Source organism: Anolis carolinensis, chromosome 4, assembly GCF_035594765.1.
Source record: "Anolis carolinensis isolate JA03-04 chromosome 4, rAnoCar3.1.pri, whole genome shotgun sequence".
NCBI lineage: Eukaryota > Metazoa > Chordata > Lepidosauria > Squamata > Dactyloidae > Anolis > Anolis carolinensis.
Window position 1 is genome coordinate 205,618,685 of NC_085844.1, and position 21,977 is coordinate 205,640,661.

A 21,977-nucleotide genomic window follows, 5' to 3' on the forward strand; every position below is an offset into this window, starting at 1 on the left:
ATAAATAAATAGTCTTGTGCATACATCTCTCAGTTCCCCTATCATTGACTGCCCTGCTCAGCTCTTGCAGGCTCAGAGCCCCAAATAACATATCTGTATTCCAGGTCTCAACTTCAGGCTCAGTTATGAACATACACATAACTGGGGTTATTTTGGGTGATTATGTTTGCATCTGTTGTTGCACTGAGGCACCGAATGCTTGCCTTGTTTGTTTGTTGGAATCTGCCCTGAGTTCCCTCATGGAGATAGAGCAGGATATAAATAAAGATTTATATTATATTATATATTATACATGCACTCCCCAGGTATTACAAAAGTTTAATTGTGGAATTTTGGACTGGGGAGTTCACATTTCAGCCCTCTTACCTCCCCTGGTCATGGGTCCCTTGAACTGAAGCTGTGATCACATTCTGCAATAATCATAGTTACAATTCTCTACATAACATAATACGAATATAAATCTTTGATTCTTTCATCATCACATGTGAGGATGAATACATAAAATTGCTTTCTTCCTAGAACAGGAGAAAAATCAATATTTCTCCACAGTATTCTTGCATTTGAACATCCCAAAGTATTGCACATGAATTATTCTATGAAGAAAAACAAAGGGCTGTGTGCATGTCTGTAAAAAACTTGTTTGCTGTGCTTATTTCCTGCACAGAAAACAGATTTTTTGGTTACAAAAACACATTTTTATGGGACAGAAAACAAGGATTTTAAACACACTCACAAAACCTTATGTGTTTCAGTATGGGGTCTGAATACCAGTTTTGGAAAACTCTCAGGGCAGTTGGTGGTGTATCATGGGCACAGGATGCAGTCAAAGCAAAGTAGGTGGTGTCAGTTTGGATATTTCCTTATTAAGTGTATAACGTATCAAACAATTATATGCATTCCATAATCCACCCGAACTTAGACTTAAAGAATCCTGAGTGGGAGAAAGAAATAGCTAAGCAATTCAATATGTCAAGACCAGACCACAAGCCAGCTGTTTCAGGTAAACAAGCATCAACATTGTGTCAGTCTGTTACAAAAAAGGGGGAAAGGGGAGACAAAAGGAGTGTCTAACAGCATCTTTAAGGTTTACTATTTTGATTTCAGCATGAAATTCACGCCTTCAGGTGAAATATACTGCAGACTTTTTTTGGATGAAGGGGGCAAACGGATATTGAAGCAGGATTGTCACTAAAAGATTGTTGTCACCATGTGCAATAAATTGATGGCCTGCCTTTATCATGTGATAAACCTATCTGCCACGATTGACAGGAAACCCACCAATAGATGCAGTTTGTGGCACAATCCCACCACTCATCTAGTACAAAAAGGCTGTTGTGCCTCTGTGCTGGCATGCCAGCAACAAAGTGACCTCAGGAGGCGGGACTCTCCTATCCTCCTCTCCTCTTCAATATTCCTGTGGTTGTAGTGCAATATGGGGCAACTTAGAAAAGCTGCTTTTCCAGTTGCATTCCCCTTGAGATGAGTAATCCTTGAAAATCTGGCAACAGAGGGTAAGAAAGTTATGTCATGATTACTCAAGCATAGTTCTCATATAATGTATACCTAAATGGGACCTAAAAATCTTCAAAAAATTGCAGTTTTTCAAAATTAACTTGAATATACTCCAAAGGATTAATACCCTGGTTTATTTCCAGGGTCATCTAACAATTACACCTACACTTTGCAGGCGTCCAGAATTGCAAGAATATATACAGCTCAATAAACAGGTTGGAAACTAAGGAACAACTAGAGCTGGTCCCATCTATTGGTTCTTGAACCAAGTGACCTTGAATCTCTTGCTGGATTCACTGGAGGCCAGTTCAATTATCTCAGCAACCTCAGTTCAGCTTCATGAAAATGAGAGCTATAATTCTCATGCAATGTGGTTATTGTGAACAGGAAACTGATAAGGAATACAGAGAAATGTGCATCCCTGAAGTGCTATACACGCCATAATCCTAATTGATATATCTGTTTATTAGGTTCCCTGCATTGTATTTTACTGATATTGTTTCTGAGCTATACTGGTAGGTGCGTTGCAGTACATTAGTAGAAGTAAAGATGATTAGTGTTATTTCTAGTGCTACTGTTGCTAATTCAAACATTAGAAGATCCTGCAAAGTTGCAGTAGGGATCTGATTCTCTAGTGACAAGGTTTGAATGCTGTTGTATTATTTATTTTGATACTAATCTTGCAGGTTTCTCTCAATTTAAAACAATTAAATTAGAGGACAAAGGGAAAAGCTGGCAATAAGATCCTAGAGGCTGGAGGATTTTAAAAAGTATCTAATTATAGTTACAGTGTTAAGGGCTCCCCAAATAGTTAATGGTTGTTATGGTTTTGGAAAACTAACACTTTTCATTTTTAAGAAATATCAAAATAGTTATTTTTAATCATTTTTCTAAAACCCACATCTAAATGCTGCAAGCATTTATGCCACTGACACTGTTCTATGGTACACCACGATGCAACAGAACAAGGCACAGTTCAAGTCAGCACTTGAAACTTGGGGTAATCCTTTTCCATCATTTATTGAGCCAACACCCTGATAACTATTAAAGTAATCCAAATGTCATTCTACAAAAGAAGTGAGGCTATCCTTCAACAAGTTGCAAACATGTGAGTCATTTATGCCTTCATTATTGCACAAATGAATTAATTGTAAGTAACTGTATTTCTAAAATATTTGTTGAAATCATATATGACTTGTTATGTTATGTAACTTTATGTACACATATAGCAACAGGATATTGTGAAGCGCACCAGGATGTGCATTAGTTTGTGCACTGATCCCATTGTGCATTGGTCCAATTGTCCATCAGTCACTTTGCTGGCTCTGCTATGTAGTAGTGTAATAGCGGCCCTCTAATGGATATGATTCTTAAGAATAGCCCAGTTTTAATTCCGGCATATGTAAATCCATTAGGAAGCCGTTAAAGACTCCAAGAGGATTCCAGCCTTTATTTCAAACGCTGTAAGATCCAGTACGTTTGTTACATCTGATCCAAATTATCACAGTGCTTTAAAATCTCACCCATTCCTGAGTATAATTTAAATTCCTGCTGCTTCTGTTCTGTGACTGTGTAGTTAAATAATAGAATCGTATTAACTCCTTTGAGCTGGCACTTGGAGCCTGAGCCAAGTCACGACAATACTGTGACTTGTTCCAATGGTTCATTGTGTTTTGCTAACAATCTTTATTTCTGGGATTCTTTCAAAAGTAAATGCAACATTTAGTATTTCCTGTGGGCGTTACTGGCACCTGCTTGCAACTGACAGAGAACAAGGCATTCGGCTTCTACAGAAAAGAACACTGGTGTATACAGATGGAATCAGGGTCAGACATGGCTCATCCTTATGCTGAGTGGGCCTGGAGTGTGCAAAAGTGACTTCCTTGAACTATAGCTTCCAGAATCCCTCTGCCAGAATAATCTGTGATTATTCTGGGAACTATGGCTGCTCTTTCTTTCTCGTTTCTGCAGTGGAAGCCAGACAGGGCAAAAGTGCCCTTCTCTGGACAACCAATGGGCAATCAATATATGGACTAGTACAGCGAACTCTTGGGTAATCTAGCTACTCTTGTGCAGTTGAGGAAGAAGGAACATCTTCCTGGATTTGTTTTAGGTGAGAAAGAGTGGATGCTGCTCACACTCCCACATACACAATGATAGCTCAAAGATAGCTCAAAGATACTCCAATGAGGCTTTATCAGAGTTCTGATTCTGGCTTCTAACCTATTACAGGAGTCCATCCTGTCATAGTCAAATTGCATTAATTCTACAGTGCAGATGTACCCAGTCTAAACCTTCAATTAAATATGCTTAGATTCATCACTTTTCAGCTGTGACGCTTATGAAAAGATACAGGTTTGCTACTGCAAACAAAGAAGTTAATGGGTCCCACTTACGGATGTGAGTACCTTTTGGATTAGTGAATAAAAACACATGACCTGCACATTCAACAGCTCCCACAGCTCAATTGGGCGATTTTTCATGACAGAAGGATGATTTTTTTCAAATGAAATCCATGGAAATGTGTTACTACTTCTTCTGGGCTTGATCAAGCCTAATAAAATAACCACTTCTCATCAATGTTGAGTCTGCCGAGAAACGTGATGAACTTCAGACAGTCCCTCATTTGGAAGTAATTAAGATTAGCCTCAAAATGCTTTGCTATTAAAAACAAAACAGCTGAGCCATGTGGAGTATGTGCATGTGTCCATGCATCTGAATGGATTCTCTGGCATATTCGCTACCTCCACCTATGTGGTATGATCTGCAAAAGTGATATGCATAATTTCTGTTCCACCATACAAGTAATTTATGAAGATGTTGAACAACATTTTTCAAATCCCTGTTGGGATAGAATTTAAACGTTAGAAGTTTGATCTAAACTAAGAATGGAAAATATATTCAATTTTTATAAGAAAAAGTATATAAAAATACTGACACACCACATGGGCTGAGGCAGATGGAGTTGGATCAATTTCTAGATTATTCTCCACCCCCCCCCCCCCACCACCCTGCCACCTTTAAGCATAGAGAGGAAAGGGGAAGCCACAATAGTTAAATATGCACTCGTTCAATATGCTGATTTCAGTAAGCTTAGGAAAATACTGAGTCATCATGTGTACTGGTTTCTGCATTGAACTATGACTCTGGAAATCAGGATTTGAATCCCTGCTTAGTCATGGAAACCCAGTGGGAGATTTTGGGCAAATTACTCTCTCTCAGAAACCAAAGGAAGGCAAAAGCAAAATTTCCTCTGAACAAATCTTGCCAAGAAAATCCCATGATAGATTCACCTTAGGGTTGCCATACATCAGAAACAATGTGAAGAAAAAAACGGAATGAGATCCCATGGTCTGACATGCTCAATGGGAAAAGGATTCATGATGCATAGGTACTTGTTTCTTAAAGGTGAAATATTGAAAGTCAGCTGCAAACAATTCCACTTAGGAAGAAAAGTGAAAGGTTTTTAGAGATGGATGTACAAAGAACTTTAAGATAAGCTGAGTTTTATAAGCTGCATTATTAAAGAAGTCTGCAAACAAATAGCCAGTACTTGTAAGAGAAGGGCTCATCTATACATACAGTACTACAAAATCCAGGGCCAGTCTGGAGTGGTGATACTTTGAACTGGCCCTGAGGTGACTACACTGTCCATGTCCATCCCCCTATAGCATTGAAGTAGAATCCAGTCAGGTGGGCAACAGTTTGGCCTTGCTGGGCCAGCTTACTTTTTCTGTTCCTGACACTGCTGTCAGACAGTCACAGGGCCCCATGAGAGCTCATAGCTGTTTTTTAAATTTTATTTATATCTCAGAAGTGAATTGAGAATACAGTTATAATGTAAAGAAAAATCACAAGCAAAGTTAAAAACTTGGCATTATACTAAATTTCCTTTAACCAGAAGCTGGCCACTTTGAGTGCCTCTGGTGTCGCTGTAAGAAGGTCTTGGGAGTTGCTAGGCACCTTTGCTGACATACTCTTTCTACCTAGTTATGTGGATGTCTTTGCTGATGTCCCCAGAGCTCTATGACCAACTGCCAGTGATGACACGGGAGGGTGACACTTGCATGGTCCATCCCCTTTTCCGTGTCCTGATGGGTGCTGGAAAAGGAGATAGTGATGCTGAGACATATGTTCAGCAGACCAGTTCGCTTTGAAGCCAGTCATGCTGTCCACATTCATCCCAACATGCAAAGCTGCTCTTGAGTTTCATTGAAACTTTCTCAACTTTGCTTAATGCTGGGTTAAACTGGGTTAATCTGGTTTACTCTGTGTTAAGAATCAGAAATCAGTGGACATTGTTTGAACATCCAGGTTTGACTTCTGGTCCACTTTGAAGTAAAGAGTTTGTATAGACAAGTCCCAAGAATAGTAAAGGAACTTGCAGATGTAATCTCTGAGCCACTATCACCCATTTTTTGGAAATTCTAAGGTAACAGGAGAAATTCTACCAGATTGGAAGAGGGCAAAGGTTCTCCTCGTCCTCACAAGGTATGAAAAAAGAGAACCTAAGCAACTACGTGGGGCTGACTTTGAAAACGGTTTGGAAACTGCAGCTAGTGCATAGGTTGGCTACCAGATTACTAACTAGAGTTAGCTTTAGGGAGCATACCACGTCCCTATTAAAGCAGCTCCGCTGGCTTCTGACTAGTTTCTAGGCTCAATTCAAGGTGCAGGTTATTTCTTATAATGACCTATACACTTTGGGTCGAACCTCTCTTCAAGACTGCAGCTCTTTCTATGAACCGGCACAGCTCTCAGATCTGCAGGTGAGGCCCTTCTCTCAGTCCCACCGCCGTCTCAAGCACGGTTGGTGGGGACGAGAGAGGGGGACTTCTTGGTGGTGGCTTCCCGGCTCTAGAATACCCTCCCAAAAGAGATTAGGTTAGCTCCCACCCTTCAATCTTTCCAATCCAGCCTAAAAACATGGAGGTTTAAACAGGCCTTTGATCTCGAGTAGGTTGCAATGGGCCCATATGAGGTTGACACTCAAGCACTTTAGATCATAAAATGATGGTAGATAGTTTTATCGGCAGATGTTCTGCATTTTAAATTGAGCAATTTTATCTTATTCTATGGATGTTGGTAATGATTGACATTATAATTTTATGTGTTATTTTTTATACTAATGTACTGTTTACATGCTGCACGCTGGAGTGCCTTGTAAACAGCTATGAGTCCCTTCGGGGAGATGGTGAGATATAAATGATGATGATGATGATGATGATGATTATTATTATTATTATCCACCAAAAAGTCAGTTTGAAATTGATATCAAAAAAGTTTCAGTCTCTGCACGTGTTTAATGCCGTGAAACAAGTCATGCCAAATTAGTCCTATGTCTATTTTTTGATAGAGATGCGATCTTGGTAGAGCAGGAGAGAGCTGTGGATTTAGTATATCTTGATATCAGTAAGACTTTTGACAATGTCCCCCATGATAAACTTGCAGGCAAGCTGAAAGACTGTGAGTTGGACAGTGTTTACTATTAGGTACGTTCATAATTAATTGACTGGCTGAACCCAGAGAGTGCTCACAAATAGTTGTTCTTTTCCTGGAGAGAAGTGACTAGTGGGGTGCTCAGCATTCTGTTCTGGGCCTGTTTTTGTTCAACATCTTCATAAATCACTTCAATCGGAATTCGAAATTTACTTTGATGGATTGCAAAGCTAGGCAAAACTAACAAAACATATTTCAGCAGGATAAATGTAGGGGTGGACTGTGGGCAGGAAAAATAAAATGTACAAATATAGGAGGGTTGATATGTGGCTTGAAAGCAGGACATGTGAAAAAGTTCTTGGGGTCTTGGTAGACGACAAGCTGAACACGAGACAATGGTCTGTTTCAGTAGCTCAAAAAGCTAATGTCCCCATCCCCATGCTATACCCCTGAACACTGCTGCCTGCCTAAAATTTCTTTCTCAGTAGCTCTATTTTATCAGTGCTGCTGCTTTCATCTTTCACCACCACTGTTTTTCTCCCACTGCTTCTCTTCCTTTTCTTTACCAGATGCAAGCATCATTTTAAAAGCTTTCACCCCATTTCCCATTCTCTCTTTTACATCTTCATCCCGCATTAAAGGCAGTCTCAGTTCCTGGGTCCTTGGACTACAATACAGACCAATTGAAAAAGTGAGGTCTCTGAACTCTGGTCAAGGATATGGCTCACTGGTATTCCTTGTCCTTTTATGATTATTAGAAGGCCAACTTCTTCCTGTATTTTCATGAAAGAGCTCAAGATGCTTCCCTTGAAATCCCTCTCCCCCACCCTTTTGCAATTGTACTTCATTTAACATGCTGAGTAACATTCTAGTATAATTATAGCACAGCTCATGCCTGCCCACGAAAATGTCACACAGAGAGACAAAAGAAGAACAAGAGGTGGAGATGCTTTCAACATTCCTATGAAAGGGTTTGCTTTTCCTTATACGTACCGTCAACTCCAGTGCTTCATTAAGGAGGCCATTGCGCTTACTGTGAAGGTAGGCGTTGGAACTGCCTGTCTTAACCACACGAATCCTGGCCAGCCGGGCTTTCTGTAAAAGGAAACAGAGTAGTGAGATGTGAGACTAGAATTCATTATCATCTTTTACATCTCATTCCACTGCTAACTCTGAAGAATGGTGTCTGGACCTTAGAGGCTTACTGTGATAAATAGAGGAAGAGCACAGTCTTTAACACGATTATTCCATTGTTCTTCTGAACTCAATGGGACTTCCTTTTGTCTGAGTATGTATATCACCATGTCTTAAAGATGCAAATACATGTTACTTTTGCAAACATAACCTACTAACTCCACAAGGAGGCATTTTCAGAGAAATGACTGGCGTGAGGAAGTGTTTCTTATATATTTCATTCAATTCTCCACTTTGCCATTGCAAAGCCATTCTGCTCATATTCCCCCTTGCCATTCACCAACCAGAGGCGTATCCACACTGCACAGCTATAGTCGTTTCATACCGTTTTAATTGTCACGAATCAATCACATAAAATCCTGGGTTTAGTAATTTTTGAATCTTTGTTAGATTGCTGTAGTGCAGGAAACAAACTAAAGTTTTCTAGCAGAGAAAATCCAACTCTGCTGGAAATCTACAAATCCTAGGATCCTGTAGGAAAGAGTTATAGTAATTAAAATGGTATCAAATGGATGTATTTATGCAATAGGGCTGCACCCCAAGATCAAAGATCAACAGAACCTTTACACAGTTAATTCCATGTTGACTGATGATTCTTGGGACCTCATCAGATGTAGGCTTCCTCTTGTTTCTATACATTTTAAAACATTTTAAAGAAAGAGTCCCCCGGAGCCCATCAAATGACATAAGAGTACTTCCAACGGTTGCCCATATGACTCCATCTTTAAAATGTTTTTAAAGTGTGTAGAAGCTGAGGTTTCTAGAGTCAGGGAGCAATAGTCTTCAGAATTCCTGATTCATGCAGAAAAAACTAAAGGTTCCTATAGGTGTTCCTGTAGGTGGTCTTGAAATAAGCCTGGCCACTGCTTTTCTCACCTTTAATCCTCTTGCATTAAACTTTTATGGTAATTTTTTAAAAATAATTTATTCTTTAGGAATTGTACAATTTTTATATATTACCAGTTTGCTGAAGCTATATTTCCCCCTTTTTAGACCTGGGATTTTCTAATTTCAATACATAATTGGAAATACTAGGTATGCGAGATTTCAGACTTTCACAATTTTGAGGTTTCCTTTTATTTATTAATTTTTTTAAAAAAGAAAGGAAGTGGTATGGGTGGAGAATGCACTTCCCTGTGTGATAGCTAAGAAAGCAGATGATTTCTGTAGCAACGGACAGAGTACATCACATGTGATGGCGGCAAATGAATGATCTATAGCATCAAATGCTATTGAAAGAATTCAATTCCTCCGCTTTATGCTTCTAATGGGATGAGGTACTTGGTGTTGTAGTTTGCAAAGTAACTTTTCAAAGTTTTGGACTGACTAGTGAGAAAAAAATCATACGGGGAGAGGGAGTTACAAAACAGCAGGGAAGAAGGAGGTTAAGTACACTTCCCCCACATACAATCCTCCCTTCAAAAATGCCTTGCCAGTCTACGTATATATTTTTCTACACACAGTGTATTTTCTGAAGTAATGCACAGTTGTTAAGTATACTATACATTAATATTTAACAAGAATGCTGCCTAATCTGTTAAATTTTAAACACTTTTAAAAGTACAAATAATAGTTAGAAAACTGGAACAAACCCCCAGCTTTTTTCATCTAATACAACAAGAGGTGAAGTGAAAATAAGGTTATTTTAATTTCAGACAGCCAAATGGAAAAGGGGCAAGAATCGAAAACCTCAGTAGTTTTGGTTATTTTATATTTCTATTCCATCCTACATAAAAAAGAAGTTAGGACCAGATAAAGACATCAAAGCAACCATTTAAAGTAGTTTAAAGCAAGGAAGAAATAAATCTGTTATGATTGTGATTTCCAACATTCTCACAATGGAATATTTTGGCTAGGCCTGCTAGGATGCACAATCTATCCTCATCTGAAGGGCACAGAATTTGCACTCCTATTTGAAAACAATTTAGGCTACTCTAAAAATAATTTAGGGTAATTTAAAACAATTTGAAACATTTTAAAATAGTGTATGCAATATCATAGCTTTACAACCTAGTTATTGGGCTCCAATTCCCATGACTTGGAAGCTTTGGTGAAAAGCCATATTCTACCTTGGCAACAAAATGAACCCAGCTGCGTACACCAAAAGAGTTTCCAAGGGGATGGCATTCTACAACGGGTCTGCCACAGCAATAGCATTGCACAGAAGAGAGCTTTTCAGCAGATACAGTTTGACAAGTTTGAATGTAGAGAATTCTCTTGTCTACACAACCATGAAAAGTGTAAGGGATTTTTCTTCTTTTGGATTTGGTAACTGGATTTCCATTATGAATTTAGAAAACTGAAAGCATTGAAAAAGCACATTGGGATCAACTGAAAGTCTCAATGGAATGAGTATATTTTTGAAGGGAGAAGGACTGTGATTTCTTTGCAGTTGCACTGCACAAACAAACTGTATTGGTTTTATTAGCAGGCTCTGAAGGGATCATTATTTTGTTACATAGTGAAGATGGGCCTCCTTGCAATCCAGCAATGTCATGCCAGCAACATCTTCGATTATTCTCCCCAGCAAAACTGAAAACCTGGGACTCTATATAGGATCTTTCAATTGTCATTGTTGTTGTTGTTGTTGTTGTTGTTGTTGTTGTTGTTGTTGTTGTTGTGTGTCTTCAGGTTATTTCTAACCTATGGCTTCCCTATCACAGAGCTTTTTTGGTAATATTTGTTCAGAGGTGGGGTTGCATTTTCCTCCCTCTGAGGGTGAGAAAATGCTTTTTAAAACTGGGATTATTTAATTGTTTAGATTATTTGAGAACACTGCTCACTCATTCTACTTATCCAAGAAGTATTCATTTCAATCTCTTGTTCCGTTCCCACAAACCATATCATAATTCAATGGCAGAAAACACAAATTGCCGGGACATGGTACTGAGACAGCCTTGGTTGCCTTAGTCGATGATCTACGTCAGGAACTGGACAGGGGAAGTGTGTCCCTGCTGGTTCTGCTGGACCTCTCAGCGGCCTTCAATATCATAGACCACAGTATCCTTCTGGGATGCCTTGTGGGAATGGGTCTCAGAGGTACTGTTTTACAGTGGCTCCGGTCCTTCCTGGAGGGTTGTTCCCAGATGGTGTCACTGGGGGACACCTGCTCAACCCCACAACCTTTGTTGTGTGGGGTCCCGCAGAGGTCAGTACTGCCTGCCATGTTGTTTAACATATACATGAAGCCATTGGGAGAGATCATCTGGAGTTTCAAATCCAGACAAGACAGAGGTCCTCTTGGTCAGTCATAGGGCCGAACAGGGTATAGGGTTACAACCTGTGTTGGACCGGGTCGCACTCCCCCTGAAGACACAGGTTCGCAGTCTGGGTGTTCTCCTGGACTCATCACTGAGTCTGGAACCCCAGATCTCAGCGGTGGCCAGGGGAGCATTCGCACAACTAAGACTTGTGTGCCAGCTGTGCCCGTACCTTGGGAAGTCTGACTTGGCCTCGGTGGTCCACGCTCTAGTTACATCCCATTTGGACTACTGCAACACTCTCTACATGGGGCTGCCTTTGAAGACGGCCCGGAAGCTCCAATTAGTACAACGGGTGGCAGCCAGATTAATAACTGGGGCGGCATACAGGAAGTGTACCACCACCCTGTTAAGCCAGCTCCACTGGCTGTCAATATGATACTGAGCCCAATTCAAAGTGCTGGTCTTGACCTATAAAACCCTAAACGGTTCTGGCCCAATTTACTTGTCCGAATGTATCTCCTCCTATGAGCCAGCAAGATCACTAAGATCATCTGGAGAGGCCCTGTTCTCAGTCCCTCCTACTTCGCAAGCATGGCTAGTGGGAATGAGGGACAGGGCCTTCTCGGTGGTGGCTCCCCAGCTGTAGAACACCCTCCCTACAAATATCCGGCAAGCCTTCTGGGTTTCAGAAAGACCATGAAAACATGGTTGTGTGCACAAGCTTTTAACGAGTAAACGACAAAGTTGTCATGGTCCGTTTTAAGGCTGGATGAATTGATCTAATTACATATGTTTTAAGTTTTTATAATGTATTTTAATGTTGTATTTTAACAGTTTTAATTGATGGCATGTACTGTTCTTGTTTTATTATTATGTTTTTAGGCATTAAATGTTGCCAACTGTTGTAAGCCACCCTGAGTCCCCCCGGGTGAGAAGGGAGGAGTATAAATGCTGGAAATAAATAAATAAATAAATAAATGTTTGTGAGCTTTCAGGAGGTAGCTGAAATAACACTATGGATTTAGGAACTGGCATTGTGCTTTCAGGAATTGTCTGACTGCAAATGTTTGTGATCTTTAGTAAAATGTAACATTTCAAATTCAGTATCACCTTTTTTGCCACAGAAACAGTACTAGTGTTGCCATAGCTACAAAGCATCTATATCCATGCTGATGGCAGACATGGAGCTCTTTCTGAAGAGAGGTCAGTGTGTGCTTTCCAAAAATAAAAACATTTGAGCAAAAATACATTTTTTTTAAAAAAAAAATGTTATTGATCATAGGCAGATTTTTTTTTCTGTCACACAAATAATTTTAAGTAGAACTGTTTGTTTTTGTTCAAGGAAGAGAAAGCAATCCAAGGGAAGGAAACAGGGAGGGAATAATCATATATCTAGTTTGAGGAGCTGTGTTACTAATCTAATTTAGGGCTTGTTTATACTGGCCCTTTACTGTGAAGTGGACCAGAAGTTGTTCCTGGATGTTCAAATGAAATCCAGGGATTTTCAGTGCTTAATGCGGGTTATGTCAGGTTAGCTGGTTTAACTCCACATTAAGCAAGGTTGGGGAATACTCTGGAATTTTGCTGAAACACCAGAGCAGCCCTGCATTCAGGCAAAGTGTGAACAGCATGACTGGCTCCAAAGAGATTGGTCCACTGTCTACTTGGGCTGCCATGGCCACTATTTTTTCAGCATCACAGGGAAGAATTAGATGGACTGGGAATGTGTCACAGTCTCCTTCTCCCTGGTTGCATAAGTATCTTGCTGATGTCAGCTAAGATGCCTGCTGATGCCTGGGAGATGTCCTGGATGCTATCCAGCAGTGGCAAGAGAGACAGGAAAGGTAAGGTAACAGTCTAGAGGAGCTGAACCAGTTTTGGCCTGTCTGCACCATTTAGACCAGTGGTTCTCAACCTGTGGGTCCCCAGGTGTTTCGGCCTACAACTCCCAGAAATCCCGGCCAGTTTACCAGCTGTTAGAATTTCTGGGAGCTGAAGGCCAAAACCTTGGGGATTCACTGGTTGAGAACCACTAATCTAGACTCTGCCCTGCTAACACTGTGTGACAGATACAGAGTCACCCTGAGCCAGTCTATGTCCATCACACAGCAGTTGCAGAGCAGAGCCTGGATGGTGCAGTACCTTTCCTGTCTCTCTTGCCACTGCCAGATAGTCACAGAGCTACAGGAGATCATCCATGCATTTAGTGATACATATAGATGAGCCCTTAGTGTGTCAATGCTAACAAGCAGCTCTTCAATAAAGTTTCATTGGCACAAAGCTGGAAGATACTTCACTTCGGCAGAAAAAATGGAAATCAAAGATACAGAATGGGGGACGCCTGGCTTGACAGCAGTGTGTGCGAAAAAGACCTTGGAGTCCTCGTGGACAACAAGTTAAACATGAGCCAACAATGTGATGCAGCAGCTAAAAAAGCCAACGGGATTCTGGCCTGCATCAATAGGGGAATAGCGTCTAGATCCAGGGAAGTCCTGCTCCCCCTCTATTCTGCCTTGGTCAGACCACAACTGGAATACTGTGTCCAATTTTGGGCACCACAGTTGAAGGGAGATGTTGACAAGCTGGAAAGCGTCCAGAGGAGGGCGACTAAAATGATTAAGGGTCTGGAGAACAAGCCCTATGAGGAGCGGCTTAAAGAGCTTGGCATGTTTAGCCTGCAGAAGAGAAGGCTGAGAGGAGACATGATAGCCATGTACAAATACGTGAAGGGAAGTCATAGGGAGGAGGGAGCAAGCTTGTTTTCTGCTGCCCTGCAGACTAGGACACGGAACAATGGCTTCAAACTACAGGAAAGGAGATTCCACCTGAACATCAGGAAGAACTTCCTCACTGTGAGGGCTGTTCGACAGTGGAACTCTCTCCCCCGGGCTGTGGTGGAGGCTCCTTCCTTGGAGGCTTTTAAGCAGAGGCTGGATGGCCATCTGTCGGGGGTGCTTTGAATGCGATTTCCTGCTTCTTGGCAGGGGGTTGGACTGGATGGCCCATGAGGTCTCTTCCAACCCTACTATTCTATGATTCTATGATTCTATGATTCTATGAAGTTTATATAAGGATTTGCTTACTTTTCTATAACTGAGTTCAAAGAAGGTTAAGTACATCTGTCATTAGCATAACGAGTTTTGTTTCATTTCTATAGACTATCTATGGGAATCACAGCTTTCTGGGAGCTGAGTTTTTAACAGGCCACTTTGGTCCTGATTTCTTAATGTTCTCCAGGACAACCAAGAACATTGACTTAAAATCACTTTTCTGTGATGCAGTCTTGCATAGCTGTGACTAAATCATGCAACTCTGTGAGACAGAAGGTCACAGGAGTGTTTTGTGAGGTTTCCCAGGGTGCTAATGGCATGAGAAAGACCTATGGTCAGCCTCTTTCATGGTACTGTTGAATCATTCATACACAGTCACAGTTACTCCCCCAAAATGCCTAGTTGGCAACACAATTTCTTTAGCAGAAAACAAGAACCCTGAAGGTAACAAAACAGATTTTTAACAAATGTAGAGGCAGCTTAGTAGTATAAGTGCTAAACCACACTGAATGTAGATCAATACTAATCTTCTTAGAAGCAAGACTGCTGAAAACATTGGAAGTTGCACTGAGTGGGTATGTAAAAAATTACACATTGTTGATCAGTTTCGAATGGGAAATCAGTGTATTGCACTTAAGGCTTGAGTGGCCAAGTTCAGTTCTCTGTTCAGACATGCAACATCTCATGTGATAACTCTCAACCAATTCACAAGATGACCGTTGGGCTAAAACTGGGACAGCGAACTATGTACATTAAGGTCTTTGGAGGAAGAGCAGGACAAAAAAATCAAACAAATTTATAATGATATACCTCAGTGAACAAAGTAGATCTGGTCCTGAGTATTAGTTCTTAACATAAACTTTGTTACCAGATGAAGAAATAACATGTAAAAATAGAGATAGACTCCCACTCCCCCCAAAAAGGGCAATGTGTTTCAACAAAACCAAAAACATCTTCAAAATTAACAATATGCACATGTGAAGTGAAATAACTGGATCAGGTAAGTCTTGAACCTCTTAGAGACCAACCTGTGCCCTTTTAAAAAAGGGAGGCTCAAAACATTTTAAAAAATGAAGTGGACTGTCTCTGGGTTGGCGACATTGTGGGCTGCCAGGACTCACAAATCTGTGTTCTCAAAAGTTTTTTGGGAGCACTAAAGAATCCTAGTCATCAGTTAACAACTGCTACTACAACAAAAATGTTTTATGTAATTTTATCCCACCTTTTCTCTAGCCCTGGGACCAAAACAGCTTGCAAAAGTTAAAATAGGCATTGAAAAGTATATCGTACAAAAGTTATAAGAAGTAATCAGTAGAACTAAAACTAATTAAAAGCATGTCAATTAAAAACTGCCTTTGGACTGTATTGATTGGTTTCATAGCTTCAACTTACTCAGAAATAAATTCCACTTTATTGAATGGAATTTCCTCCCATAGAGATATTCAACAGATGCACATAAACATCTTTACAGTGCCACCTTGCACACACAACTTCTTAGAAATAAGTGCCATACTCCCAGGCAATTAAGTGCTGGAATGCATCCTTAATTACCAAAACAACTTTAAAAGCAATATCTTAGAGTTAATTGTAAAAGTAATTACTTTAAGAACAAGTACAGTGGACTATACTTAAAATAGTTCTGTAGTATTCTCTTGTTTATTTGCTCTGTTTAATAGACGATGTACAATCTAGCAAGAGGAATAGCTACCATGGACCTTTCAGTGTATGAGCTACAAAGCTTTATTGGTATGCAACAGTGAATTTGGTGTTCCACTAATAACAATTGTTTAAACTTTGCACCCTAATGCACATACACAATATTCTGAAATAGATGTGCAAGTTTCTAGTTAAGAGAAAATCGCTAGAGGCAGTTATAGGCAGGGCTATAAGATACAGCAAAGACCCTTTGGAAACTAAAACTGACATGTTCTATAATAATGCCTGATCTCAGGCTACCTATGTTGTGTTAGAAGTCTGAAAAACCGTGGCTGTCCTGATGCTATTGGACTCCTATGATTTCTCAACTAGATATGTTGTCTAGGGCAAATGGGAGTTATAGTTAGTCTAGGGTGCACCAATACTATAAAATTAATGTGGATTGACACGACTTGAACTGCGAAAACTTGTTGACAGCTGCCATTTTTTTTAGAAATTTCACACACTAAAGAGATTTGTTTTTTTCCGAAACTGCAGTACATGTTTTAACTTGGATGAAGGACCCTGAACTGTTTAACGTTTAAAGATGGCAAAAATTTCCAACATTTGTTTTTGAAAAATCAGCTAGACTTCAGTCACTTCTTTGGAAGGGGGTATTTTGGATAGTCTTTGCAACCCCTGAAAGGTACCAGGGGCACATTGCAGTTTGTATATCCTTTTTCTAATCACAATTATAAATCTCCTATATTATTTTGTTCAACAAGTTTCATGAATTCTCTGGATGTGTAACTCAATCTTACATTTATTTGTTAAAGGAATTTTGGTAGATCTACTAATGTCAAAAGTATATGTGTATTGGATCTCACTGTGAAATTCTGAGGACCTCATAGGTAAAGGTAAAGGTTTTCCCCTGACATTAAGTCCAGTCATGTCCAACTCTGGGGGTTGGTGCTCATCTCCATATTTAAGCCGAAGAGCCGGCAATGTCCGTAGACACCTCCAAGGTCATGTGACTGGCATGACTGCATGGAGTGCCGTTACCTTCCCGCCAGAGTAGTACCTATTGATTTACTCACATTTGCATGTTTTCAAACTGTCAGGTTGGCAGAACCTGGGGCTAACAGCGGGTGCTCACTCCACTCCCCGCATTTGAACCTGTGACCTTTCAGTCTGCAAGTTCAGCAGCTCAGCGCTTTAACACGCTGTGCTATCGGGGGCTCCCTAATATTTGGAGAGAAAAAATACATGAAAATATTTCCTCGATGTGGCTCAGCATTTTATTATTGACATTCAAAAATTATGGAGGATATACCACAAGCTTGCCCTTTACAATGAGCTATTATCCTGACTGTGATTACAGTATTCATTTTACACTGAAATGTTCATTGGTGCTTGTTGGTCAAAAGACACTGCATACAAGACTTGTGCATGGATCAGTTTTAGCTTTTTTTCAGCTTCTTTCGCTTGTTTGGTTTCTCCAGACAGCTCTTAATGGCAAGGGCTCAGTTGCCATGTTTGTTTGGTTTTTTTTTTTTTTTTTGCTTGAAATGGCCCATGTGGCTGCTGGGTGCAGCTTCTTCCCTTCTATTCGGGAGCATGTGGTGCATGCTTCCTTAACCCTGTTCCTAAAACCCAGGATCTCTTGAAAGGAAGAAAGAAAAGGAGCCCAGGAAGGGTGCTGCCTTAACTCTGTTCCTCAAACCCAGCTCCCCTTGAAAGGAAGAAAGGAAAGGACACCAGGAATGGAAAGGGGAGCCTCATATGTTCCCCATTGCCGCCAATGGGCCAGATCTTCCCAGATCTTTCAGCTGCCTAGCCAAAAACAGATTTTTTCAATCAGCTGATTTTTGGGAGGCTCTCAGAAACGGATCTGGGTACACAACAAAATTTGGATACAAAAAACAGATAGCCCTCCAGCTGAATTGCACAAACCTTCTTCCATCTCTCCTTCCTTAATGGAATTTTGTTTTTGTGAAAACAAAAAAAGATGGAAGAAGCATTTAGGAAATTCAGGAAGATTGGAAACTGAAGTTGAACATCATCTGAACCTGCTACCTCTTAATGAATGAAGCCGATTATGTTACTGTAGAAATAGCTCTTCTGGAAACGAACTATGCTGCTTTCAAGTTCTATGTTCTTATACAAACTTCAAAACACCATTTATGTCATTCTCCATGTCTTCCCTGCTCATTCTGACTCTAGGCCAGAAATTTAGGGTGTGTCCAGTCACCAAAATGTCATCTTGACTTTGACATTTTGGCTACAGTGCTGGCTTCATAAGTAGTCCTGCGATGCACTCCAAAGCCCTCCTGTACTCAAGACTGCAACTGAGTTAAAAGATTCAAGCATATTTCAAAACTAAAGGATATACATACAAATCTAATGTTTGCATAAAATTTGGTCATAATGAAGAGAGTTTATTTTCAGTATAAATCTTGACGTAAATTATTGGTTCCAAATTTTCATCAAAGTTCAGGAACCTAGGAAATCTGTCACTTTAGCATTCTATCCGAAATTATCTTCCATATTTGGCAACATTCATGTCAACAAGATACAATTTTCTAGCAACTCTCCCTGCTATTTCCACATTAACAACTTATTTGTACACATATATACAGTTATATGCTCATCATAGTGATAAAATGAGGTGAGATGTCTGTGCCAAAATAATATCCAAAAATAGGAACTGCAGTTTATCACATTAGACTTTGAGAATAACTCTTATGAGATACTGAACATGAACTAATTTTACTCAAAGTCCATGCAGCCAATCAACCAATAGGCTTAGTTTCTACAAATCTCATAATCAAAATATGCCATTCATCATAGCAACAAAATACATTCTGATGATTCACAATAATAGTAAAAAGTAAACCACATTTCCAAGCCATAAGTCATTCCTAGGACAGCGATTCTCCAATTTTTGGCCTCCACATGATTTGGACTTCAGTTCACAGAATTCTGGACCATTGACTAAGTTGGCTGGAGCTTTTGAGTATACAAGTCCAAAATATCTTGAGTATCAAAGGTTGATATACTGTCCTACCTGTCAAAAATCCTAGGAAAGATGTTGCTCAATTCCGATTCCCAGTTCCCATCAGACCCTGCCAACCTGACAAACTGTGAAATGCAATAGAACTTGCAATTAAACATTTGGAAGACCACAGGTTTTATATCCAAGGTCATTTACCCAGCCCCTGTCCTAAACTTTATATTTAGGATTGCTCTAAGTCTTAAACAAGTGAAACCACACAACAACAACTATCTTAATTAACTTGATTACCTCATCAGCCAAAAGCAGGCTCACACTTCACATTGAAATACTGGTAAGTCTATGTTGGTTAAAATTTTTCTTATTTTAAATATTGCGTTGTTCTTTTTTTGCATTATAAATAAGATATGTGCAATGTGCATAGAAATTCATTCATTTTTTTTCAAACTATAGTCCAGCCTCTCAACGATCTGAGGGACAATGAACCAGCCCTTGGCTTAAAAAGTTGGAGGACCCTGATTTAGAGGCTGAAGTCAACATAGATTCTGCATTCATGTACAGACTGAGCTAGCTCTTCTAGTGTCAAGAGCTTGATGTGTTTTGCAAGCTGAGATAGCTGTACTTGCTTTATTTTTCATGCTACAACACAAGTACTAAATACATGGATGATTCTCCTTGGATTATCCCCTTGGAGAATAGACCGCCATGACAGGTTCATTGCTTTTTATGTAGCAATTGCCTGGACACCAGTAAGTAGCTCAAGGCAGTTTTGTATTTTAAGTATGGGTCTCTAAAACATGCACTCTGAAAATGCTCTGAGAATTCCTTCTTTTTTGGTTAAGGTGGGCATACAATTTCAAAAGAATAGCAAGACAAACCTCAAAAACCTAGTATGAAATGTCTTTGTTAATTTCCATCAAATTGTACCAGCCATGGCTTTTTATATGATATTTTATCTTTAGAAGTAATAGCAGTGGATGAAGTTTCTTGAATAGGGGAACAGTCTATCAAAAATGGTGAGGCAAGGAGATGTTCTTAGTACACTATCTCAGTAGATGACGTGTCATACAGGTGATACGAACGTCCCTCAGTTTTAAGAAGGTATCAAGAGGATGTAAGTAGATGCCAAAACATGAACTCACTGATCTGACATGGCATCTTAATGAGATTTGGACACATATTAAGCTACGCCACTCTACATGTAGCTTCCCCAAGCAAATACAAGTACTGTATACCTCAATTGACAAGGTGGATATACCCCTGGGCATTACTTCTATACAGAAAATTTGGCATCAGAGGAAGAAATAACTTGGAAAGAATACTTATACAGTCCTATACCACAAAGAAGAGCAAATTTTGCCAAAATGGAATAACCAGATCACCCTTGCATAAGTAGACAAAAATATTTTCAACCATCTAGAAACCGCTTGAAGTCTTCTTCCAAAATTTACTCAGGTATGACTTTTTATTTCACCAGCATCTACCCTTGTTATAATTTCAGTTTTGTTGCTCAGATTTACAGTCCCTCACTTTCTTGACATATTCAGGCAGGCTTCCTTCAATTCCCCCTTCTCTTTGTTTTGCTATTCACACATCATCAATAAGGGATTCTAGTGGCAGCTGCTGTTTACCTTGCCTGATGTAAGCTAGCATATAAAGTTACAGAAAAACTGGTTAGAGTAAAATCCTGCTCTTTCTAAAATTTTGTTTATTCCATTTTGAAATGTAGACATGCTTTTTAAAACATGGAGAGTCTGTCCTCCTTCACCATCCTTCCAATGTTGATGCTGCTAAAGATCCCCCCCCCCCCCGGCTACAGTTTACCTGTCCGAACACATCTCCCTTTATGAGTCAGCTAGAACATTAACATCTGCCGAGGGTAGGGGTTTCGCCCACATCTGTGGCAGGCATCCTCAGAGATTGTGAGGATTACATCAGGAGAGAAGGCTTCTAGAACATAGCCATACAGCCTGAAAGACTCACAGCAACCCAATGATAAAATAATTACACAGCATCACTACTATGCACATTTGCCTACAAGTATGCATTTATTTATAAGATACATAATAATGAAGTACAACTGATGCTATTGCAGATATAGGCTGGATGTACATTGACATATAATCTAAATTATCCAAGATAATAATCCAGATTATCTGTTTTGAACTGGATTATCTGAGTCTACACTGCCATAAAATCCATCTCAAAGCAGATAATCTGGATTTTATATGGCAGTATAGATGGGGCCATAGACAGCAATGATTAAAACTGTCATTTTATTCAATTTTTAAAAGGAAAAGTTCATTTTGGATTTCACAATTAAACCTTCCAGTGCTCTGCATTTTTGTGTTTATGTTTGACAGGGAATTGCTATTTTAAAATATTAAGAATGCATATGAAAATGCAATTAGATAGAACTCGTTGTATCTTTCTATAATTTGATAAAATGTTTACAGTAGGTGGCTACCCCTCCTTCTGGAACCATCTTCATTATTTTCCCTTCTCTTCTTTTATGGAACCTCTTTTTAATCTTATTTGCCCTTGGCCCTATTAAAACTACAGATAGTCGTTGTGAAGGCAGCGTATCATTTCATCTTCTCCAGCACAAGAGAACATCGTTTCCAGCCTATTTATAGAACAATGCACAGAATATGGAACTCAGTAAGCACAGATAGACAAGATGATTAAAGTGACAGATAGCTAGATTAGAGTGTGTTTAGTCACATATAAAACTGGCACATTCCCTTTCAAATGTATGGTAATATTCCCTGATGGGCTAGATTTCAATCTGAATTAATGAAGGATGGTTTCTATCACACATATTCATGAGTATAAAGTAACTTCACATATTCACTTTTGCTCCAATGTTGTCTCTGTGATACATACTACCACCTAGAGTGGTACAAGTTCTAAAATTGCCAGCCAGCTGGG

General features: G+C 39.7%; 1 protein-coding gene across 3 annotated transcripts in view; it reads right to left on the minus strand.

The window, feature by feature from the left end:
• Positions 1 to 21,977, minus strand: part of kcnd3 (potassium voltage-gated channel subfamily D member 3) — a 389,138-nt gene that overhangs the window by 21,966 nt on the left and 345,195 nt on the right. For all 3 annotated transcript variants that reach the window (XM_008109835.3, XM_003220438.4, XM_016993342.2), the window contains exon 4: positions 7,945 to 8,046. In XM_008109835.3, the coding sequence (XP_008108042.1) occupies positions 7,945 to 8,046 (102 nt within the window). The remainder of the gene's footprint in view (positions 1 to 7,944; positions 8,047 to 21,977) is intronic.